The 25,946-nt window shown below is 45.0% G+C and overlaps 1 protein-coding gene across 2 annotated transcripts in view; it reads left to right on the top strand.

Moving 5' to 3' along the window:
* The window catches only part of LOC147603171 (NAD kinase 2, chloroplastic-like), a 51,891-nt gene extending 26,465 nt beyond the window's left edge, over positions 1 to 25,426 (top strand). For both annotated transcript variants that reach the window (XM_086797467.1, XM_086797466.1), the window contains 6 exons: positions 22,954 to 23,075; positions 23,764 to 23,905; positions 24,023 to 24,247; positions 24,352 to 24,426; positions 24,656 to 24,757; positions 24,848 to 25,426. In XM_086797467.1, coding sequence (XP_086653593.1) covers positions 22,954 to 23,075; positions 23,764 to 23,905; positions 24,023 to 24,247; positions 24,352 to 24,426; positions 24,656 to 24,757; positions 24,848 to 25,051 — 870 coding nt within the window. In that variant the 3' untranslated portion in view covers positions 25,052 to 25,426. The remainder of the gene's footprint in view (positions 1 to 22,953; positions 23,076 to 23,763; positions 23,906 to 24,022; positions 24,248 to 24,351; positions 24,427 to 24,655; positions 24,758 to 24,847) is intronic.
* Positions 25,427 to 25,946: the final 520 nt, after the last annotated feature.

Below are 25,946 nucleotides of genomic sequence, written 5' to 3'. Positions count from 1 at the left end.
GCTGGCCGACAGCAGTTCTCAGCACCCGACCAGCAGCATCCTCTCATATAAATAGAAGCGCATCATATTCAGTCCATTATCTCATCTCTTCTCAGCGTTTCCTATCTAGGGAGAAAGGAGAGTCAGCATGATCAGCATATTCAGCATTCAGTAAGTATTCAGATTTCATTTCCTGCCTCCTACATAGAGGAAAGCCGGCATCCAAGGGTGGACCTCAGCATTGGAGAAGGGAACATTCAGTCACCATCAGCATTCAGCACATCTCTCATTCTGAGAAGGATATTCAGTTAGTACAACATTATAGATCTATTCATAGATCTTCATTGTAACCATTGCATTTAATATAGCTGCATTGTATTGCATTGACACCATTGTCTATCGCTTAAGCATCATTAAGTGAAGTTTAGTATTAGCGTAAGGTTGTTTTACTACGATCAATCTCCCGCATGTCACAACGACCAGACAAAACAGGGTAAACAACATGGAACAAGAGGAAAAATGGGGACTACACCTATCTGGGCGGGCACACCCACAACAGAGGCCCTCACTCCCTACTGAGTAATATGGTACAGACAGGAGATGACTGCTAACAAATCATATATGATGTAGGCTGGCCTAGAAATATGGTGCAAGTCCTCACCGACAATGCATCAAATTGCCGATAGATGGGTCGCTTGTTAGAGAGGGATTATCCCTCCATAGTGTGGATGCCATGTGTGTCTCATTGCGTAGACTTGCTTATGGAGGACATGGGCAAGTTGGAGTGGATGAAGACGATCATGTGGCAAGCCACCTCCATCGTTACGTTTTTCACCTCAAAGGTGAAGGTGCTTGCCATGTTCCGCGCACATAGCACCGTCGAGTTTAAGAAGCCTTCCACCACACACTTCGCATACATGTGGCTTCTCTTGGAGAGGCTGTATGATGTGAAGACACCCCTTTGCCAAATGGTGGTTGGCCCGGAGTGGATGGATTGGGATGAGAGGGAGACGAGTGACGCAAAGGACATGCAGCATGACCGACATGGAGGGCGTCCACTTTGCGCGTTGAAACAATTCTAGGTAACTCTTCTCCACGATGCCCATGATGCCGTTATCGGTGGTCATAGAGGCATAAACTCGACTCTAGAGAAGTTAGAGCGGTAGTTTTTTTGGCCAAGAATGAGGTGAGAGGAGTTCACTCATAAGCAACAATGTTTGGTTTGTTAAAAAGTGAAAGCTCCTCGTGGAAAGAAGATAGGTTTGTTACAGCCTTTACCTATTCCCGAAGGGACATTTTAATAGATTTTGTGACGAACCTACCTCCCAGTCTAGGTAAGCGTTATACACAGTGTTTGACGATTGTTGATCGTTTTAGCAAATTTGTTATGCTTATTCCTTGTAGGGCGAACATGACTGTTAAAGATGTTGCTAGGTTGTTTGGGCCTCTTGGTCCACTTCATGCAAGGGGCCACTGCCGAGTTTTGCTCGCTTGTTCTTCCCTTGATGAGGACAAGCGCGAAGTTTGCACATTGTGGATAGGAGATGGAGGTGGATGCGACGACCTATCCATGGTCTTGCTTCCTTGCTACATCCGGCCTACAAATCATCCGCCTGCTTCACTGATATTGAGTGATGTTGTCTTGCCTAAGGCATTGCCAGAGGAATTCCATGGGAAATTCTTGGAGGAGGTCATTAGCTACGACTAGAGGGAGGGAGCTGCACTTGCATCACCGCGTACTTGGAAAAGGGATTATCTTTTTTTGGTGGGAGACATTTGGGCTCAACCGCCTTCAAAAGGTGGCTTTGAGATTCTTGGCTCAAGCTTGCACTTTGGGTGCATGTGAGGAATTGGAGCACCTATTCTCTCATACACACAAAGCTCCGCAATCGCTTTAGCATATGACAGTTAGAGCGGCTAGTGTATTGCCACACTAACTCATGCACAAGATGCACTCGGCTAGATAGGTATAAGTTACAACTATACTTATATAGACTATAGTAACTAGTTCAAATGACCACTTAAAAGTTAAGTTGTAAACTTCTAATTTTTTGCTTTTTGAGTTTTATTTGATAATAACTAGGTGTCAATGCGCATTATTGCTTGTAGGTCAATGTGGATGAGGTCAATCTCACAAGTGACTCTCTCAAGAGTGTCCACAAGGAGGTAGATGATGATGAGGAGAGATTGTATGCGGAGCTCTATGTAGAGCTCGAGGAGATTGATCAACGAGTTCTTTGTACTCATCATGGGCACGCAACAACTCGGCCTCGTAGTAGTAGAGGAGTGCGAGTAGGCACTTGCGGATGCACCTTTCATCGCGGCTCGAGTAGCACAGTGCAAACCTACACACGACGAGGTTTCGGTAGTTCTTCCTCAGCTCTTGCAAATGAGGACGCTTTGATTGCCTTGTCATAGGACATTAGAGAGCCGGAGTTTGATGATGATGGCAACATCCTTAGCGAAGGTGACTTCCGCGAGCGCTCCGATGGGCACTCTTTTGATGGAGATGATGCTAGCGAGAGCTTTGATTTTGATAGTGATCACTTCCTCATCTAGCCTCCTCCATCTAGATTCTAGCCCCAACCCTCTAGCCTCTCTTTGTTGTACACTTCTTCTTGTACTTACTACTACCCGTGCCTAGAGTGTCTCGCATTGTATGACTTAGTCTATGTATGTTTTCATTGTTCAACTTGGTTTTAATGGAATTTTGGTTTGTGACAACTTGTCTTCTCTTTGAAATTGAAAATACCTAAGTTTATAAGTATTTTTTTAAAAGACCGTATTTTATTGTACGATAAGAAAAAAAATTATATCATACCATATTTTCCCGTGGGCCGTATGGTAACGTAATGTACAAACCGAATCGTATTGTATGAAACAACTATGGTACGGTGTACATCTCAAATGTAAAAACTTGAGTATCAAGGAGAGAGACTCACTAGAAGAGGGGTACCAATCCCATGTTTCTCCCACGAAGAGACTGGCTGAAGGTGAGTCTCTCAAAGGAGCTGTGGCTTTCCCAACGACATTGCTCCTGTTGTTGCGGAATATCAAGAGCTCGTCCTCCAACTTTTTCAAGAGGTCAATGTCACCTCCGGTCCACCTATGTGTAGTCATGCCAACCCTCTTCAAGCTCTTCATTATTGAACTGCATCTCGCTCTGCCATAAAGGATGTAGTATATGGGCAATCGCATGGATTGGTTTATGAAACCACTCCCATCTGCGGTTCCATCTCTCTCTAATATCTTGGACCCTAAACAACGCTAGAAGAAAGATGCCACATTAGGCTTTAGCATACAAAAACAACCATATAAAAATGAGAAATAAGCAATCAACATTATTAATTGTTCACATACTTACTTGGCAGGCGACAAGACGGTGCATCGATTGATTGCGTTGCCAATCCTGTCCATAAACTCATACAAGAGGCCAAGTGTGCTACTCTCCATGTCTGTAATGCGAAGAACATTGTAAATGGGCTGAATTGCCTTCACAAGTGCTTCAGCCTCTACCCACCAGGTGCCCTGCATGACCGTGCACCCAAAATGTCTCACTCTAGGTTGCACACAATCTTCACACAACATCCACTCCCGTGAGACAGCAGTATGGAGTAATCGTTGACGACTCTCACAAGCCTCTCAACCACAATAAACATGTAAGCAAATCTGGCCTTTGAAGGCTTTAGCAACTCAAGTTGGCCCTATACATAGCCAGGACCTTGGGCCTCTTTGACACAAATTTGATCATGCTCTGTGATGTGTTAAAGATTTCAGCAATCCATCCGATTTTAGCCACATCTTCAATCAATAAATCCAAGCTGTGGGCATCACAAGGGATCCACATGATATGTGGAAACTCATCCTCTAATATCCTGCCCATGGACACACGGTTTGACCCATTGTCGGTGATGATCTGCACAACATTCTGTGGGCCAATCTCTAGCATTGTCTCATGGAGATGGACATAGTTTTGTTGGAGGTGGCAATTCTTGTAGCTACTCTTGGGTTGTCACATGACTGGAAGTTGTGGTGGATTATCCCATATGCAAGAGTATGGGAAGTCGAAGAGCCATATATAGGGTGTGGTGGCACCTTGTCATAGATATCTCCTTCCGCCGAGTTTTTTGCGGGGAGCAATGGTTGGGAGATGGGAGTCAATCTTTTATGCTTGCCCTCTTTGGGCCGTGGCCACCGCCAAGGGCGATTGGCAAAGATATCCTTTGAGCTCGAGGAGCGGAGCTAGACCCAACTCCAGTGTCCATACCACTAGGCATATTTTCTTGGCTCTCCGTAGTATCTTGTGTAGGATTGGCATCGCCTCTACTGCCTCCATTTCTCTCCTCCATTGCTGAAGAGAGGCTAAAATCAGTTGTGCAACTTGTGGGCAAGGCCTTCACAACGGATAAGGGAACCACCTGATATTTTCTTGCAAAAATTACATTTCCATCTGTCTGTGCAAGAACCCCCATGTTTGCCTTGAGGAGTGATGTGAGTCCACATGGCATCTTTGGAGCAAGGCATTGTGAAGAGATGCAAAGAATTTGGGCAGCTTGGCAAAAATGCCCAAATTTCAAAATCTGAAATTTTCAGATTGCAGGCAAAAAATCAACAAAAATTGAACGTAACAACCTTGCAAACAGGGTGCAGGAGTCTCGGGCACGAGAGGCAGGGCGAATTCCAGTCAAAAAGCAACACGTGCAAGGGTTGATTGCTTGATAAGACCTTTTTTTAAAGGGAAAAAAAAAGCTGTGAAAAAAACTTTTAAAAAACGTTTCAAACGTTTGCTACGAGTTGGATTTGTAGCAAATGTGGTTTTTGGCAATTGTGCTGGCAAGGCCAAAAGGGGTTGCACTCGGCTAGGAAAGGTGGCGGGGAGTGGTGGTGGTGTCGCCGCTTGAATTCTTGCCCCCCTCCCTAGAGGGCTGAGCTGAACGGCTGTGGTGGTGCTGCCGGCTAGGCTGGGTGGAGGTGGAGCTTTGGGCACTAGCGTTGCCAAGAAATGGGTGGCGCACAGGAGGTAGAAAAGATGGCTGACAACGGGCGTTTGTGGTGGACCACAAGGGTTTCGTGGTTGGGCACAGACGGGCGATGGGCATCGCATAGAGGAGCAGGATGTCGACCAAAGCTTTGATACTAAATGTTAGCCAAGGTTTTGCAGTAGCAAGGCAACACACACACACAAACACACAGTTCAACAAGTACACAGTCGTGCGCGAGAGAGAAGCACACAACTTGATACTGATAACTGTCAGAGTCACGCAGCAGCAGCATGCACACCACCCCAGGGCACTGAGCAACGTCGGTGGCTGGGCGCCCATCTCCCAACCGTTGCCCCCGAAAACCCAGCCGGAGGAGATATACTATGACAAGGTGCCACCACACCCTATATATGGCTCTTCAACTTCCCATGCTTTTGCATAATGGATAATCCACCACTTCTAGTCATTGGACAACCCGAGAGTAGTTGTGAAAATTGCCACCTCCAACACCCTTCTTCAATCTGAGCACCTCGATCAACAAAGGTTAGAGCCGTCCAGGACTACACAGGCCCAAGCTCTGATACAATGTCGAAGTCACGCCGCAGCAGCATGCACACCACCCTAGGACACTGAGCAACACCGGTGGCTAGGCTCCCATCTCCCAGCTGTTACTCCCTCAAAAACCCGGCTGCACACACACCACCCCAAGGCACTGAGCAACGTTGGTGGCTTGGCTCCCATCTCCAGGCTGTTGCTCCCTCCAAAAATCGGTTGGAGGAGATATCTATGACAAGGTGCCACCACACCCTATATATGGCTCTTCAACTTCCCATGCTTTTGCATATGGGATAATCCACCACTTCTAGTTATGCTTCAACCCAAGAGTAGCCGTGAGAATTGCCACCTCCAACTATAACATTGGATAATGATTGGTGCCAAGTACAAACATGCCCGGGGAAAAAAGCTCCTATTGAGGGAAAAAGTGCCACACACATCACTACCATATGATAAATGTCTATAAGAATCTTTATTCGCTAAAAAAGTGCGTTAGTGGGGTGGAAAGCAGCCACAATGGACATGGCTAGGGGGCTCAATGGCATTTTCCCCTTAGTGGTTTTCTAAAATGATCATTTTCATGGGCTACCGCATGGACATGGCTAGGGGCCACACCGGCGTAAAGTTGATGGAGAGATTATTTTGCATGGGCTAGTTTTTGGTCAATCCTTGTAGGAGAAACTTGACTTGTGATGCCCAAAGTATGTTGCCCAAAGTGTGGTTGAGGGTAGCCCTATGGCCATCACAAGTTAGATAGGATTACTAAAGAACTATGTGATTACTAAAAAACTAACTCTTGAATAGGTATTATACTAGGATTTTCTTCTTGACTTGGAAAAATTTAGTTTCATGTCACATCAACACTTCTCAACTCAATGTGGTCGATTAGGAGGCGAACTCTTAGGTGCCACGTCAATGTGATCATCTTTAGGGCTTCTTGGAGGCAACTCACCTAGCAAAGGCTCAGGAAAACAATCCTGGTAGCATTGTAGGAAATCTACTTTCTCTCTTGTAAACTTATCAAGAGAAGATTCTTTCTTTTCTTCCTACAAACACCCAAAAAGAACATAATTATTTCTTGATTGCATAGTTGTTTGCGGGACTCGTACCGCACCACATGCCCGTAAAAAACGCTGTGAAGCGAAACAAGGAGCATGGGACGAGACCGAAATGGTTTTTTTTTCAAGGGCGTTTCTCACCAGCCATACGAAACGGTACGGACGTTTCGTACCATACGGCATGGTACGTTTCCGAAACGTTCATATGGAAAAAAATTGGCCATTTTTTTTTCTGCCCTTTTTTTGAACGTTTTTTTTTTGGCTGTTTTTTCTAGCCGTTTGGGGTGTTGGCCTTGGCTCTCTTATATAAGCTATCTCAAGCTTTCTCTCTCATGCTCTCTCTCAAGCTCTAGTGACTAGTCTCTCTCAAGCTCTAGTCTCTCTCTCTCTCTCTCTCTCTCTCTCTCTCTCTCTCAAGCTCTCTCCCTCTTGAGTCCTGCCCTCTAGGGCCTAGGCTCTCCCTCTATCTCTCTCAAGTTCTCTCTCGAGTCTCAAGGTCTCTCTCTTTGGCAATGAGGTCCAGAGGAAAGGAAAAGCATGAGGCTTTTGCCTTACTACCACCGGCGAGAAACCTACCAGTAATTCCGGGTCATGGAAATGGATGTGCAACTATTGTGGGAAGGGTTACACAAGTAGTGCCACGAGGCTCCTTGCACATGCGTCCAAGCTTGGTGGGGAAGTTGCACTGTGCAAGGAGATTCCTCAAGAAATTGCAGATGGTATAGTGAAGAAGTACTTGCTCATCCCCAACCAAGGCAAATGTGGACGTGGAGGAGCTTCCATGTCCGGTACCTCCGTATTCGTGAGTCGTTCCCCCGCTCCAGCACCGCCACGGTTGTCATGTGCAAGACATGCGTTGGCTAATCCCAGGCTAATCTTGAAGAGGCAACAAGATAAAGACAGAGTAGAAAACAGATTTTAGGAGCATGTGTTGCTGATTTGGGAGGGATTATCTGATGGATGTTGTGGTGTTGTTGTCGGCCAGCATATGAGAGCATAGAAGAACCTGTCAGCTGAAGCACAAGAAGGGGATTTTGTCTTGGACTTGGCCGACCAGAGTTGTCGGCCAGTCAACCAGAGCAGTTGGCCAATCCATGAGGTCTTTTCCAGCCTATAAAAGGCAACCTTGCTCATTGATTTTAACCATTCAGCCCTTGCTTGGCTGAGTCATAGAACTAGGATTAGATTAGGGTTTAATACCTTTTCAAGAAGGCAGCCTATGGCTGCAAAGACTGTTGTACCTTTTTGTACATTATGAATATACTAAATACTGGGCTATCTCTCCCTCTTCTCTCTCTTCTGCATGCGTTTTGCATTAGCATGTTCCTAGATGGTGTTTAGGGCTGAAAGAAGACTCCCAGAGCTTCTGCATGTTACAAGGGTATCAGAGTCTTCCTCAAGTGTGAAGATTCAGCTAGAAAACACTAGAAAAAAAGAAAGATTTTTTTCCCTCACTTGTGTGGTTGGTTTCTAGATTCCGGTGGAACACTCCTTTCGGTGTGACTCCTGTTCCTCGAAGGACGGTTGGTTTTTAGCCTCCGGAAGCCTCCGGAGGTCTCCCACACGCATAGTGGATGGTCAGATTGCTCTCCGGAAAGGAAGTGCATTTTCTTGCTATGGCGAGCCACGACGACGAGAGAGAATGACCTTGGGAACAAAGTGCACCAGTCAATCCTTCTAGGGCGGCATGCATGAAAAATGTTCCAACAGATGATGATGTGTGCAATCGTAGAACAAGGTACCAAATTGGAAGAGCATAAGGTGCAGATCTTGGCCTTGGAAGAGCGCACCCGTTCTTCACTCAGCACCTCCTTTTTAGTCTCCTCCTCCCTCTCCTTTCGTTTCGCAGATTCCAGATCCTCTACTACATGACCCTTTTGAAGGGGTACGACTGCTGCCGAGTTTGATGCTCGAGTTTCATATGTGAGCAAGGGAGATTCGACAGATGGAAGACTGTGCGGTAGTAGCCCGTATTGCTCCACAAGACGACACCAGGGGACGCATGGAACATGAAAGATACCTTGCGGCTTTGGACGCAAGAATGACACCAACGGCTTTCTCGAGTCATTTTCTTGAGAAAATGAACTTCAGTAAGTATAATGGTAAACTCGACCCCATATTTCTTTATTCCTAGTTGCATTAGTTTAAAGCTTATTTTGCCGCAATTAGAAAAAGTGATACTGACAGAGTGATCTTGGCTAGTTGGTACTTGGAAGGTGAGGCCGTTCCTTGGTGGACCTAGTGGGCTCATGCCCACACCAAATTAGATATGGCAGTTTATGTTTGGGACAAATTTGTCCTCAACCCTAAGCGGCTGTTTCTACTGTCCCATTACCTTGAGTGACTCGAAGACGAGTTTAGGGGAGCGCAACAAAACGTGCAATCAGTCCTTCAGTTTGCCAATAAAATTTCAAACTTATGTTTGCAATTGGGCTTATCTGACAAGGACAAGAAAGGGCAGTTCCTTTATTGCTTGGAGACGCAAATCCAGTGGGAGGTGCGTATGTTTAGGCTAGCCACCTTCGAAGACAAAATGAAGCATAATGGCGCAAAGCCCAAGACTTCCTAGCATGTCCCTCCCAAGGCAACTGCTTCGAGGGAAAAAGGCCGGAACCAGATGGGGTCTTCCCTAGGATAGAGCATGGGAGCCTTGGCTCCAAGAACTCGACCAATGTGCCCAAGCTTACTACATACCAAAAAGCTTAGGCAAGCAAGACCGGTGGTAAATCGAGTGCTAAGGAGACAGCTCAGGTACAAGGAGGGTAGGTGCTTCTTTTGTCATACAAAAGGACACACTTCTAGGGAGTTCCCTAAGAAGACTATCACTACATAGACAGCCGCCCCAGCCTCCACGGCTTCTGTGGTGAGCCCGGCTCCCACAGACCCCAGAGGCAATCCATAGTTCTTCGGATCCTAGTGCTTCGGTTGTTGCAATTGTTAGTCGGGAGCTCGAAGATAATCAACAGGACGCCCATGACCAGGAGTATGAGCACAATGAATTGCTCAAGGCCTTTGGCTACATAGGTGGCCAGAGAGTAATTGTCTTGTTTGACAACAGCAGCACGGAGGATGTGGTCACAGAACAGGCCGCTTGGCGAGCCCGTTTCGTCTTGACTTCGGTGGACAAGAAAGTAGAGGGTTTTAGCACAGGCATGACGAGGAGCATCAAGTTCGAGGCTCAGAGTGCTAAGTTAGTCATTTGAGGCATAGAGTTTGTGCGTGATTTTATGGTCATCCCTCTTGTAGGAGCAGACATAATTTTGGGAATTCAGTGGTTTCACGAGTTCCAACCAGATATTGATTGGGACAAGCACACTTTTGAGATTAGTCGGAATGTGTCCAAGGCCCTAGTGACCATTAAGTGTGAGCCAGGAATCTCGAACTTTCCTCTCATAAGCCATTTATAGGCTAAACGAGAAATCAGGAAAGGCGTACAGTGTGCGATGATTTATATCCAGACTCTGCCCAGAAGGTGGCCAATGCTTCAGAGAAGTACAAGGCTCTCCATGACAAGTTCCAGAAGATTTTTCTTTGGGACAATCTTCCTCCCCAGCTTCCCCCGTCTAGACCGGAGGACCACAGAATAGACCACCTCCTAGGCTCAGATTCCCCGAGCAAGTTTCCATACCGCCTTTCCAAGGCAATGGAATCGGAGTTGGATCGCCAACTCCATGAACTGTTGCAATCTGGCTTCATACGTCCCAGTGTGTCACCATTTAACGAGCTCTACGCCAATGAGAAGAAGTCGGAATTTTTTTTGTTCGAGGTTCACTTCCTTGGATGCTATATCAGTGTCAAGGGCATCCGACTTGATCCGGCCAAGGTGGCCGAGATTGTCAAATGGGAATTACCACAGACGGCTTTTGACATCCAATCCTTTGTGGGTATATGCCAGGCATACTCTGTCACCATTTGGCCACCCAATTGGTCCACCCGTGTTTTTTGATTATGTATATACATTGGACACGTCCATGGCAGTTGCATATGTCGGGGATTGATGCCACTCATGTGATATTGTGGACTTGGCTTTCCGTTGGGACGTGTGCCTGTGTCTACATGCCCGGAAATGCTTGGAGGATTGGTGTTCCATTAGGCTTGGTACCTTGTGTACTTTCCTGGAGCACGTCTATTTTGGTATAGTTTCATAAACGGGGATTGTCCATACCAATGTTGCATTGCATAGCATCTTTATGTGCTTGCTTGCAGTTGAAATTGCATGTTGTTTTCATGCTTGCCTAACCAATGTGTAGTTTCGGGTAAGGGGACGCTTGCCCGTGAACTGTGCGTGTAACTGTCTGCTGACATGGTTATGTGGCATGTGACAGGTGGTAAGTATTGGTCATAAACCTAGCTTTAGGAATTAGCACTAATTTATAAGTGAGTGTCTACACACTTCATTAAGTTTTGGGCGACCAAAACTCACTTGTAAGTTATGACTAGCCCTGTGTTCGCACTCACTGATATCCCAAGGTGGACAAAACCCAATGCCCACCGCCCAGATCTTATCCCCTTTGTACAAAGGGAGCAACCAGCCATGTTTTCGCTCTAGCTTGCACCACAAGCCACTTGTCCTCTGCACTTGACACCTAGAGTGGACAACTCACTCTCTCTCTCTTCTCTCTCTCTAGAAGTAGGGCTGAACTTACTCGTATGCAAGCTCTTCTTTATGCACAACAAGAAGAATTGAAGCTCTACCACCACAAGGATCCATTGGAACATGATCGTTTGAAGGCCAAGAAAGCTGAATCTTATATGGATTATGCAATGGCAATGATTACTCAAGAGTTGCACATGCAAACGAGGGATGCCGCACGTGCATACTTGGCTCGTACCGAGGATGCCTATGCACAAAAGGCAACCATCCCACATGCCTTGGTATCCCCACAGGTGTCCGAACAAGAACTTATGTTTAGGAGGATGAATTCACATGCTATTGGAGAGGAACTATCGACAACTTCTCGCCATGGAGGAGTGCTTGTGAAGGATACAATGTTTATGGCAGCGTCAAAATGTATGTCAAATGCCATTTCCGGCTGAAAATGTGCATGCACAACACATGGGCTGCAATTTTTTGTTGGTGCAGGTATTTCTCTCATGCCACTCAAACCAATGTGTGTTGAGGGGCCAGCCATGCCTCATGCTTACAGGGCACATGTATCCATGCCTAATGCATCACTTTTTGTTCCTAAAATGATGCCAGTCTCACAGGGGCTGTCCCAATGGACAAGAATGCGGGAAAACATGTTGAGATGAAGGCTAATGCATCAAAGTCTCGTGACTTCAAAGCCGGAGACAAATCTGTGAAGTTTGACGCATATCATGGGAATATGATGCATCAAAGGCACTTGCTTTTATTGCCCAGTTTGATATTGCTTTTAGTGATGAGGATTTCACTCAGAAATCCATGATCCGACATGTAAGCATGCTCATGAAAGACACGGTTTCCCACTGGTGGGTCATGGACAAGCTCTCACCGAATCCTGTTAGATCATGGGAAGAGTTCAAGGAGAGGTTGCATGTTCAATTCTTGCCTCCCAATGCATTGAATGAGATAACAATGCAGTGAGATTGGGTGAAGCAGAATGAGGGGGAAACAATGAATGCATATATGCAAAAGTTTTGGAAAGTGCTTTTGGAGGTGTCTCCATTTATGCACGTCACCGAGGTGAAAAGGAAGAGAAGGTTTCAATCAGGATTGCAACCTGTGTACAAAGTGGGACTACAAATGTATCCTGGTCACACCTTACACTAACTAATCGCAACCGCCACTGCCACCGAGTAATTGCAACCTGTGTACAAAGCGGGACTACAAATGTATCATGGTCACACCTTACACTAACTAATCGCAACCGCCACTGCCACCGAGTAATTGGAACTCAAGTTGAGTCGATCCAATAAGGCTAAACCCTCATTTCAAGGCAAAGAGAAGGTTGTCCAAAACAAAATAATGGACAGTCACCTAAAAAGGACCAAAACCAAGACAAAAATGTTCCAAAGGCTGAAAATAAGTCTACCAAGAAGCGTCCCTTCAAAGTGAGAGACCATGGTCTCACATCGGAGCAAAAAAACTATATATGAGCGAGGGGAATGCGTAGTTTTGCCACCCATCCTTTGCACAAAGGATGAGATATTTGCAGCCGATGAGTATGTAAGAGACTTAGATATTGCTTTTGCTCAGGTGCGGACAGCCATTGCAAGGTCACAAGACAAGCATAAAAAGGCTGCCGACAAGCATAGAAGGCAATTTGATGTCAAAGAGAATGATTGGGTATTGCTGAAATTTGAGAAAGCAAGACTTGCAAAGAGGCATGGCATACCCTAAGCTTGCAACTAGGTACTATGGGCCTTTTCGAGTGATTGAGAAGATCAATGAAGTGGCTTTCAGGTTGACATTGCCTAGTCATTGGCACATACACAATGCTTTTCATGTTAGTCTCCTTTGCAAGTATGTAGGGCCGGAGCCCAGTGAACCAGTCATTGAGGATCCACTAGAACTGGATGACCTTGAGGAGATTTTTGCAGCCAGAGCAGATTGTGTATCACAAGGAACGCAAGCTTGCTACAGGCAAAGTTGTCAAGCGTTACCTTGTGAAGTTTAAGAACTATCTTCCCATTGATGCTAAATGGGTAGATGAAGAGTTCTTTATAGATAACCCGCATTTGCTTCACACCTATTTGGATGCTTTTTTTTCAGTTGTTGCGGATAACTGTTTAGAAGCCAGGATGGATGTTACCATTTGGCTACCCAATTGGTCCACCTCTGTTTTTTGATTATGTATGTACATTGGACTGACGTCCATGGCAGTTGCATATGCTGGAGATTGATGCCACTCATGTGATACTGTGGACTTGGCTTTCTGCTGGGACTTGTGCCTGTGTATACATGTCCGGAAATGCCTGGAGGATTGGTGTTCCATTGAGTCTGGTACGTTGTGTACTTGCCTGGTGCACGTCTATTTTGGTATAGTTTCATGAACAGGGATTGTTCATACCAATGCTACATTGCATAGCATCTTTATGTGCTTGCTTGCAATTGAAATTGCATACTGTTTTCATGCTCGCCTAACCAATGTGTAGTTCCGGGTAAGGAGACGCCTGCTTGTGAACCGTGCAATTGTTTGCTGACATGGTTATGTGACATGTGACATGTGACAGGTGGTAAGTATTGGTCATAAACCTAGCTTTAGGAATCAACACTAATTTATAAGTGAGTGTCTACACACTTCATTAAGTTTTGGGCAATCAAAACTCACTTATAAGTTATGACTAGTCCTATGTTAGCACACAATGATGTCCCAAGGTGAACAAAACCCAATGCCCATCACCCAGACCTTATCCCCTTTGTACAAAGAGAGAAACCAGCCGTGTGTCCGCTCTAGCTTGCACCACAAGCCACTTGTCCTCTCTACCTAACATCTAGAGTGGACAACTCACACTCTCTTTCCTCTCTCTCTAGAAGTAGGCGCCCCCTTCATGAGGCCTCTTTGGTTGTATTTTCTGCACTTTCTTCTTCTTCCCAACTCCATATCCAAGCTTGCTAGTGTGTTTTCCAAGCTTCCAAGAGTGTTTCCAGGTGGTGTACACTCTTCCACATACTCCCAAAGATTGAAATTTAGCAAAACAGCTCTTATTTTTGTTGTAATTTTTGGTCTTTTGTTGAAAACCCTAATTTCAATGGTATGGAAATTTGGTTAGAAATGCCCATGACACTATGTACTTGATTCTCCCAAGATCAATATACTTTATTTGAGGGAGGGGCCGGCTGTTCCGGCTCACTGTGCATCTCTTGTCAATTTAGCAAATTACTTCTTGTATTGAGCATGTTGTCCACTAAATCTTGGTGTATTTAAGTGTATTGATTAGCATTGTGTTCAACCAAGTCACATACTCCACCCACGTAGACAAGTTTTCTGAACTCTTGGCGGATCTGACCGATCTGCTAAAGAGTGCCAAGACTAGGAGGCAGTGGATTCGAATGACTCCACGGGCGTTGGAGGCATTCGAGAACCTTTAGGTGGCTTTGTCAGAGGCGCCTTGTTTAGCGCTTGCCTCATGGGACGAGCTGTTCCAAGTGATTACTGATGCAAGTAACACCCCAATTGGAGGTATATTACAATAGAAAGGCCATCCAGTAGCTTACATGTCTTGTAAGTTACTGCTCGCAGAAAATAATTACTCGGTCTACGGTCGGGAACTCCTTGCAATTATTTAGGTCCTGAAACATTGGAAACATTTGCTTTATGGCCATGAATTTGAGGTTCGCACCTGACCATCAAGCATTACGCTGGATTCAGACGATGCCAAGTGCACAGTGGAGTGACCAACAGTACTGCTGGAGCTCGATCTTCTAACGATTTGGTGGTATCATCGAGTACCTTCCAGGAAAGGCCAATCCAATGGCCGATGCTTTGAGCAGGAAGGAACAAGTGATTTTGATTCAGATCACTAGCCTGGACCTCGTTGGTATGGGACTAGATGACATGAAGCACACGTATGCGGATTCCGAGGAATTCGGTACACAGCGGGAACATGCATTGGATGCCACAGGACCATGCCACTTTTTGATACAGGATGGTTGGCTTCTCCACAAAGACCGACTTTGTGTCATGAAGTCATTCAGGGCAGCTCTTCTCCATGATGCCCTTGATGCCATCACTGGTGGTCGCATGAATTCGACTCTGGAGAAGTTCGAAAGACAGTATTATTGGCCAAGAATGAGGCGAGATGTGTTTGAACATGCACAACAGTGTGACATTTGTCAAAAAGTGAAAGCTCCTTGTGGGAAGAAGATAGGGTTGTTACAACCTTTACCAATTCCTGAGGGACCTTTCCAAAATATCTCCATGGACTTTGTTACGAATCTGCCTGCCAATCTGAGAAGTGTAATACTTAGTGCTTGACTATTGTTGATAGATTTAGCAAATTTGTTACACTTATCCCATGTAGGGCCAATATGACCGCCGAAGATGTTGCCCATTTGTTCGTTCGGCATTGGTACCCGATTGGCGGGATCCCTAGGACCATAGTGTCAAATAGAGATGCCAAGTTTACCAGTCATTTTTGGAGGGAATTGTTTGATAACTTTGATACTAAATTGAATTTTCCAGTGCATTTCACCCACAAACGGATGGCCAAACAGAAATCTACAACCAATTGTCCATGATCAGCAAGGTAAGTGGGAATTGTATTTGCCTTTAGTTCAAGCTCTTTTGAAGTTCTCAGATGGAGATTGGGTTTATCTTTGGATCATGAAGCAGAGACTGAAATAGGTGGGCAAGCGATGCCCAAAGCTATCATTCAGGAGCTTCGGACCTTTTCCCATCCAGAGAGCTCTGATACCAATGTAACATGCAGAAGCTTCGTGGTCGAATCGGTAACTTCACTGCTCAGAATTCAACAACCTTTCACGACGAATATAACGCACAAAACTGAAGTAGATGTGTAGAATATAGAGAGAGAGAGAGAGAGAGAGAGAGGGAGGGAGGGAGGGAGGGAGGGAGGGAAGACACAATATTGGATCCCAAATACCCTCTGTAGGGCCCCCACCACGAATGGTGTATTTGCTTTATTAGAATGATGTAAATCAGAGAATAAAGACAGAATCTTGACCTGCGCTTTTCACCTTGATTGAAGCTTTCCCCTTGGCTGTCCTGGCCCTTGGAATGCCGGATAGTCGTCGAAGAACTCTTTGTCAAGCCATATTGCTTCATGGGTTTCCCGGTCTTGAAACTTCGTGAGGAACTGTCTTTTTCTTCGGCCTGAGCCATGCTTGAAGCGGTGCAAAAGGATCTGTTCTGGAACCATCACTTCAGCTTCGTCAACTATATCTGGTTCTGCTTCATCTTTCACTTTAGAAGGGATTCCAATCTGTATTCGTGGATGACTGTCATCATCCCATTCGCTATTCCCGAAGTCCCTCTGGCATCCTTCCTACACTGGCAACCTTTTCACTGAACACCCGGCCCAGTCTCCAAATCTACTCAAGCGGCACACTAGGAAAGGCTTTTAGGCAACGGTTCCAGGAGAGGTTGATCCTCCAAGGGGTGGAGTGAGAGTGCCATACTCATTTCACAGGAAAGAAGACTAGAGACAATGTTCAGGGATAGGGCAAGAACGGAATGGGGACTGGATGGAACAATTGGGGCACACTAGGAAAGGCTTTCAGGCAACGGTTCTAGGGGAGGTTGATCCTCCAAGTGGTAGTGAGAGTGCCAGACTCATTTCTCAGGAAAGAAGACTAGAGACAATGTTTAGGGACAGGGCAAGAACAGAATGGGGACTAGATGGAACAGTTGGGGCACACCAGGAAAGGCTTTCAGGCAATGGTTCTAGGGGAGGTTGATCCACCAAGTGGAGTGAGAGTGCCAGACTCATTTCTCTGGAAAGAAGACTAGAGACAATGTTCAGGGACAGGGCAGGAACAGAATGGAGACTAGATGGAACAGATGCATTGATCTTCATCAGAGTTAGAGGGGATTTTAAAACCGGGTCGGGTGTTCAGTGAAAAGGTTGCCAGAGTAGGAAGGATGACAGAGGGACTCTGGGAATAGAGAATGGGATGATGACAGCTATCCAAGAATATAGATCGGAATCCCATCATCAAGTTTAGCAGAGGGAGATGCCATGTGCAAGACATGCACTGGCTGATCCCAGGCTAATCCTGAAGAGGCAACAAGATAAAGACAGAGCAGAAAACAGATTTTAGGAGCATGTGTTGCTGATTTGGCAAGGATTATCTGATGGATGTTGTGGTGTTGCTGTCGACCAGCATATGGGGGCATAGAAGAACCTGTCGGCTGAAGCACAAGAAAGGGATTTTGTCCTGGACCTGGCCAACCAGCAGTTGGCCAGTCCATGAGGTCTTTTCCAACAAGGCAACCTTGCTCATCGATTTTAACTATTCAGCCCTTGCTTGACTGAGTCATAGAACTAGGATTAGATTAGGGTTTAATACCTTTTCAAGAAGGTAGCCTATGGCTGGAAAGACTGTTGTACCTTTTTGTACATTATGAATATACTGAATACTCAGCTATATCTCTCTCTCTTCTGCATGCGTTTTGTATTAGTATGTTCCCAGATGCTGTTTAGGGCTGAAAGAAAACTCCTAGAGCTTTCGCATGTAACATCGGCTGGTTCCAATTTCCAATCAAAGAGGCCAAGGGGGGAGAGCTCTTCTGCAATGAGGCAAACCGCCATCGGTGCAAACATAAACAACATCACATATGTGAAGGCGAAGATGAAAGCCGCTAATGAGGAGATTGCGCACACGGTCATCGATTGCAATCTCTCCTTCCATGTGCTCAATGTCCCACAATGGCACAAGATGGTGAAGGCCATTGCGGAGGTGGGGCACATCCCATGGCGATTGGCATGGTATCATCTACCATGAGATGCGCACCACCGCGCTTGGTGACAAGAGGCAAAGGATGAAAGACAAACTCACACCCGTGCACGAAGGATGAGTGAAGTATGGTTGCTATATCCTCTTCGATAGATGGAGTGATCGGAAGAAGAGGGGTATCATGAATATCCTTATTCGGCACATACTTCTTATGTCCCGTGGATACCAGAAAGACGGGGCAAAGAACATCAGGTGACTATATCTATCGTCATATCTGGCGAGCCATCATAGAGGTGAAATTTGAATGACGAGTCTATGTGCATTGCGATTTAAGTTTTAACTCTCGAGTCTCTAGTATCTATGTTCAAGGTTCTGACTCATTGCATTTGCCATTGTGTTACATGTAGGTCGGGCATAAAAACGTCATTCAAGTCATCACGGACAATGCGTGGCAGTTGGTAGAGGCGGAGTTTCCATTCATTGTATGGACTCCTTGTGCCTCCCATTGTCTACACCTACTCATGGAGGATGTGGGGAAGCTAGGGTGGGTGAAGAGGGTGATCGCACAAGGCCTATCAATTGTGAATTTCTTCACAAAGAAGGTGAAGGCACTTGCTATTTTTCGCGAGCAAAGCGACTTGGAGCTTAAGAAGCCCTCTTCCTCGTGGTTTGCCTACATGTGGCTTCTCTTGGAGCGGCTATACGATGTGCAACCGAAGCTCCAGATGACTATGGTCTCCCTAGATTTTGTCGCATGGCTAAGAGAAGAGACGGGGACTAGTGCGGACGAGGCCCGAGTCGCTCAACGGCTCTGCATGAGAGAGTCCTTTTTGGTGCGAGGTGCGTGCCATTGTCATTGCAGTGACTCCCTTGTATAGAGTTTTGTGCAAGACCAACATGGAGGGCTTCACATTGGGGCTACTTACCCAATTCATGGGAGAGGCCCTAGCCGAGATTCGTGCGACCACTGTGCTTGATGAGGAGAACCCTGACATTCCTATGGAGGGGATTACATAAACCTAGATCCCATGGGTCATCTCGATTCTCCTTCTTGCTCTTTCTTTTTTCCTGTTTTTAAATCTCTTTCTTTTTCCTTAATACTTAATACTTATTAATCTTAAAGTGGCCTTTTTGCATGCTAGGTGGGACTTTTTGCATGCTAGGGATCCCACCGAGTCTCCACCCACTTCATGATGCGATTCGCTTGTGGCGCTTGTGGAGAGGAGGTGGCGGTGGATGCATAGACCTATCCTTAGTCTTGCAGCCTTGTTGCATCCCGCCTACAAAGTACCAAGGCTCTTCTCCAATTGGGAGGCCTACTTGTTGGAAATAAGTGCTCACTATGAGTACTTTTAGTCTTGGTCATCTCAGTGTATGCCACGTGGCACTCAGGGATTTATCCCATATGCACTCATGCTCAGCTCTTGTACTTTCCCCTATATATTCAAGGGGTCACATCATGGAAATATATCTCTCAGTGTTTGCTTCATTTCTCTTATAGTCTTCTTCCATGTTCTAGTTTAGTATGATACCATGCTAGATTTCTAATCTGGTATCAGAGCATGTAGATCCCCTCTCCTCTCCTCTCAGTCTGCTGCAGCCCTAGCTTCGTCATCTCTATCTTCTCCTTTCAGTTTACCTCTCCCCGCTATCCTTCTCCGGCATCTCCCTTCAGCCTCTGGCCGCACCTCTACATCTGCCCCGTCTCTTCACTCTTGCTGCTGCGGAGGATCATCATGGTGCTGCCGCTCCTGCTCAGTTTGGTCTGGACCTGTGCGCCACCTCTTCAACAAGCTACACCCGTTCTGCACTCTGCCCGCCTACCTCTTCAGATGCGCAATCTCTGCCCCGCCATTCTGCCCGCGCTGCTTCTGTCTGCCCAGCCAATACTGCGCGCACCTCTCCAGCTTGCTGAAAATCTGCACGCTATCTTCTACAGCTGCTGCTCCTGGCCACCGCCCTCTTCTACGCCATTACCTGCTCTCTCTGCCCACGAGCTCTGCCCCAAAATTCTGCACCTCTGCTCTCTCCGGGTATCGTGGTTTGTACTTCATCTCTTTCTATTTGCAGAATTCTCTGTTTGCAGCAGTCTCTCTCTCGGGTTACCCCTGAAAGGGTGGAAGACCTGAGGTAAAACCAAAATGGATTATCTTTCTATGCTGCAATATTTTCAGTTCTAGTTTATTCTTCAAAATTAATTTTCAGAACTACTCTCTATCTTGTACGGGATTAGACACTGCCAAGTATGGTAAGACCTTCCCATCTCTCACATATCTGTCTATGCTTTCATGCTATCTACCACCAATGATCACCAATGATGTAGATCATGGGGTAATGTCATGACTATTTGGACTTATCTTTGTACCTACCCAAGAGGCATCCTTGCATTACTCACTCTAGCAGGGGGATTGCCCTTGAGGAGGGATTATTAGTCAAGGTCCATCTCTCTGTCTATCTACAATCAGTCAGTCTCTATGTCTATGTGTCTATCAGTGTGATCTTACAGTCATGTCTCTGACACTCTGTCTATCAGTCTATATGCCTCTCTTTTGTGGATTAGCTACCCACATTCTCTTGGCATTTCTGTCTATGTCCCCATTTATCTTCTATCTGTCAGTCTCTCTCATGTCTATCTGAAAGTCTCTCTCTCTGTGGGACCACTCTACTGGCTGATTGTCTCTCTCTCTGTCTGTCTATGATCCACTCTTGTCCCTACCCTTGTGGACCCATATGAGGATATCACTTGAGGAGGGGTGTCTCAGGATCTTTGTCTGTCATGTCTTGTCTCTCAGTCTATCAGTCTTTATGTCTGTCTTCTGTCTTCTAGTCTTGTCCATCTTGTCTTCTAGCTTGTCTCTCAATCCTTGTCTAGTCTCTCTGTCTTGGTCTTATCTTTTGTCATGTCATAGTCTTGTCTTTTTGTCTTCCTCCTAGTGTCCACTTAAGGAGGGTGTTGGAAATAAGTGCTCACTAGGAGTACTTTTAGTCTTGGTCATCTCAGTGTATGCCACGTGGCACTCAGGGATTTATCCCATATGCACTCATGCTCAGCTCTTGTACTTTCCCCTATATATTCAAGGGGTCACATCATGGAAATATATCTCTCAGTGTTTGCTTCATTTCTCTTGCAGTCTTCTTCCATGTTCTAGTTTAGTATGATACCATGCTAGATTTCTAACACTACTTGCCAAAGATACTTTCAAGTTTCCATCCAGGAGCAAGGAGTTCGGAGCTACTTTCTAATCGGGATGCCTACTTGCCAAAGATACTTCCCGTCCACAAGCAAAGAGTTCCTCCAAGAGCTCATTTGGTACAATGATCAGAGGGGAGCCGCTTTCACGAACCCATTTTACTCGAATAGGGAGTCGATGATCCGGTCACTTTTTTGGTGGGAGTCATTTGGTTATCAAATGGCTCACGGGCAAAAAATGGCTTTGAGAGTCTTGTCATGGGTGACTATTGAATATTCAAGAGTCAACTTTCAGGACTTTTAACTTTATACTATAGTAGTAACTAGTTCTTACATTCTAACTCTCTTATTTTATCTCATAGGATTTCTCTTTGGGGGCATGTGAGAAACTGAAGTTCTTACCCACTCATACAAATAGAGATACACAATCGTATGAGCACCATGCTGTGTCACGCTAGCATGCGCATGGTGGAGAAGATGCATGACATAGATCTCCAAACAGGTAGAAATCTCCAAAGTTCAAAGTTCGATTCCTGATTGATAGCATGTCTCCTGATTCATAGCATGTCATGAGTGATGAGTCGTGACTAATAATTTAGCTGTTTGGTGAATGTTGATGAGTTCAAGTTGACAGGGGACACTCAAGGAGCGAGATCCAGATGAGGAGGCTGTATATGCCAAACTTTACAGGGAGCTAGAGGAGGTTGAACATCAAGTTTCTCTTACTCATAGAGGTCGCATAGCTATAGGTGACACACGAGTAGGAGGCCGTGGATGCACTGTTCGGTGCCCTTCTTCGATCGGCGCGGTGGCTACATATTGTAGGCGTGGCTAGACTTCGAGGAGCTCTTTAGCAGCCGTTGCCGAAGAGGAGGATGCTCCGATTGCATGCATCAAAGAGCCTGAGTATGATGACGAGGGCAATGTCGTTAGCGAGGGTAGTTTTGGGTTGGCCTTTGATGATGGAAGCACCTCTAGCGAGGGCATCCTTCCCCTAGTGATTTCTCTGAGGAGGACTAGAGTCTAGACATTTTTGTACTTAGTGTTGTAACTAGTCACTACACACTTTTTTGTATTTACTATTGTAGGCCACGGGCCACGGCTCTAGCCTCTTATTTATGGCATGCGGCACGCAAATGGTCACCATTCATGACTCTTTGTACTAGTGTTTTAACTTGTTTCTAGTTTATGACAACTTCTCTAGACTTTGCATCTCTAAATGTATATAAATATCTATTTTCCAAGTGTTTTTTAAAGTGGATTGTACCTCAATGGAGCTTATTTTTTGAAAATTAAAAGTTCTGTACTGGTACCGTTTTTTCATACCCTCGTTTCGTACTTGACAACTATGCTTGATTGCCTTGGATATTTGAGTGTGGGAACAGTTTCTCCTCAAGACCTACATAAATAGTGTGTTTCTTCCTCTATGCGTGAGAGTGTTACATTTGCGTACTCATTTGGATTTATGCGCTTGTGTCAAGGCAGGCCAAGTATCATATAACAATTTCGCAAAAGGTGCAATAAAAAAGTCTTCATGATCCTTCAATGTGAATACAAAGTTTCCCATATCACTGACAATACATCATCTTCTTTGTGCGAAAAATCTTCCTAGGGCTTGATATGCTGTGAAGCTTCTTGAAAAGAGGAGTATCCATAGGTCTCTTAGCTAAGTGGCAATTGGCGCACACAATACGTCCATAGCTCTTGTGGATTTTTATGATTCTGTTGTGCAAGAATCAGATATGTGTGTTTGATACAAATGCACTTCATTTTGTATTTAGGTAATGCAATGTTAACTTAGTGTTTCAAGGCCTCAAAGTTTCTCAAAGAACTCCAATCTAACTGCAGGTAGCATCTTTTTTGCACTATCATGAAGGTATTAATGTGATTGTTGAGCCAGAGGTTCATGATCATTTTGCAAGAGTTACAGGTTTCGGCTTTGTTCAAACATTCTACAACCAGGATACAAGGTAAACGTTGCCATTGGCCAATACTTGTCGTTTGATGATGATGTGGAGCTTTATGGATAGACTAGAATGAAGTCAAGGTTGCACATTATTACTAGGTCAGTCAGATGTGGGCTTTTAAAAGAGCTAGTCAGCAGCCTTTAGTGGCCTTTGCCTTTGTCAAAAATGTACACATAAGAGATAAGCATTTCCTCACTTGTACCCGGTGGGCTTAACAAGGATCTCTCAACCAGCTTTAGCCTGAAAAACTCAAACTACTACTGTTAGTCCATTGGACCTTGGAGGGACTGGCTAGCTCATCACCCAGCTATAGCGCATCTTGGGAGCACCCTTGAGCCTGAGACTAGACCAACACCATGCTTGGCTCGTTCACCCAAGCCCTGGAGTCCCATAACACCAGGACCTACCATCCAGTTGTAAGGCTTGAGCGAGATGAAGGCCTAATCCAGGCCGTCATGCCTAGGGTCTCCGCTGTCTTGGAATTAATGAGCCTAAATCTTGCTTAGATAGATGAATGGTGAATTAGATAGATGAATGGTGAGTGTCCGCAACTTTAAGGTCACTTTACACTATCTCATAAATTAGCAACTTACAAATTCTCAATCTGTACTAAGTTTCCCACAAGTGAGCGAGAAGTTGTCTTTTAAGGACATAACATTGTCTTACAACTTTCTATCCTCTTTGTTAACAGTAATTTACATGAGAGAATCGATTTCGTGGTCTGTCTTGGTGGTGATGGTGTAATACTCCATGCTTCAAATCTCTTTCGGAACGCTGTGCCTCCTGTGGTCTCCTTCAACCTTGGATCGCTTGGATTTTTGACTGCACATCCTGTAAGTTGCTCCTGAGTATATATATATATATAAAGTGTGCATTCAACTTGTTTTGCTTTATTTCAGCAGATAAATCGAGTGCTGGATAAATGACAAAAATATGCTAGTGGTTTGCAGTTTGAAGATTTCACACAAGATCTGAGAGCAATCATTCATGGCAATAGTAGGGTAGAAGGTGTGTACATAACGCTTCGAATGCGGATGCGGTGTGAACTTTTTCGCAATGGAAAACCAGTGCCTGGTAAAGTTTTCGAAGTCCTCAATGAAGTCGTGCTAGATCGAGGCTCCAATCCTTATCTTTGCAAGATTGAGTGTTTTGAGCGCAATCGGCTCATCACAAAGGCAAGTTGCCTCATCTTTTTTTCATTCTAGCAAGGCTATGACAATTTTCTGCATTTTTTGTTGGTTCTATCCTAAAAATGTGTTTCAAGGCAACTATTCTGTAGGTGCAAGCTGATGGAGTAATTGTGGCTACACCAACAGGGAGCACTGCGTATTCTACAGCTGCAGGTGGATCCATGGTGAGTGGTCTTTTTTATATACACATAATTCATACATACATACATATACACACATGCATGCATATATATGTATGTATACATGTATGCATACACGTGCGCGCATGCACACACACAAAGCATACATTTATCATGCACAGCACGGGCATAATTGGAAAGAGTTTTGAACTGGGGTGCACGGTGAGTGATTTTAGATATGTGATGCATTCTGATGTGGTTATTGTCTTGTCAGGTGCATCCAAATGTTCCTTGCATGCTTTTCACTCCAATATGTCCACACTCTCTTTCTTTTCGTCCGGTTATCCTTCCGGACTCAGCTCTGCTGGAATTGAAGGTATGCTTGCCAACAGCTTTTCTCTTCATTGAGTCATTGAGAGAAATCTTTATGCTCGATATGATTGTTTATTGCATAATTGTGCTGTAGGTCCCAAATGATGCACGCAGCAATGCTTGGGTATCCTTTGATGGCAAGAAGAGGCAGCAGCTTTCTAGAGGCGATTCTGTACGCATTTGCATGAGCGAACATCCTCTTCCGACAGTCAATAAATCGGACCAGACAGATGACTGGTTTCGAAGCCTTGTTCGGTGTCTCAACTGGAACGAGCGGCTCGAGCAGAAGAGGCTTTGACAGCGTTCTCTTAATATAAAAATAATCAAAGGTGTAGTCAGGGAGTAGAGAAAGTTGAGAGAGTGCATTACTTCAGCTGGCCTCGGTTGTTCTGTGTGTGTGTAAGCTAAATGATGTGGGTTTGAATGATGCTGGCTGCCATGGGACTAGCCATATTCTCATATAATAATGAGTCTATGGTTAATGACATTATGTGCCACTAAGAAAGGGATAATTTATTAGGATGCAGGGTATGCTAAGCTTTGAATACCCTCTTTAGATCAGTATATGCTGACATCTAAGAATGAGAATTTCCCTCTTGCATGCATATTCATCAACTTTGTGTATCGCCTGTGTAGTATAAATGTCATTACTGAATTTTTTTCTTCTTTGCAACCATTGTGCATGAGGATGTAAATACAAACAGAGATTTTCTTTTTGGTAGAGAATTTTACCTTAGGGTTTCAAGGCTTGCAAATCTCATTTTTCTCTTTCTTGGCTTAGAACATCTTCCCTCCTATCGCCTTAAAAAAACCTTGCAATCAATGAGAGATTTGCGCATGCCAAGGTTCATGATGAGGATGGTTTTTGATGAAGTTACTTTTCATTTATTCGTTTGGAGACTAAGAATTATGGCCTTGCATGCACCCATGTGAAATCTAAAGTGAGGCATTCTTCTTTTCCATTTTGGATGTATATGATGTTTTACATCATCAATGAAATCAAATTACCACAATGTGAGGAGTTTCAATTGTTTCACACATCATACTTTTTTTTCCCCTGTAGATGGATGTAAGAAGTAGTTACTTGTGGCGTGTTATGCACACACACTGGATGTAAGAGCTTTTAACCAAGGGGCAAGATGAGGTGTGATTCCTCCGCACAGCAAGCCCTAGTGTGGCTTTCCCTAGTCCCA

This window comes from Cibotium barometz, chromosome 65 (assembly GCF_041138505.1).
Source record: "Cibotium barometz isolate CiBa-2024 chromosome 65, ASM4113850v1, whole genome shotgun sequence".
NCBI lineage: Eukaryota > Viridiplantae > Streptophyta > Polypodiopsida > Cyatheales > Cibotiaceae > Cibotium > Cibotium barometz.
This window is presented reverse-complemented; position numbering and strand designations above follow the sequence as displayed.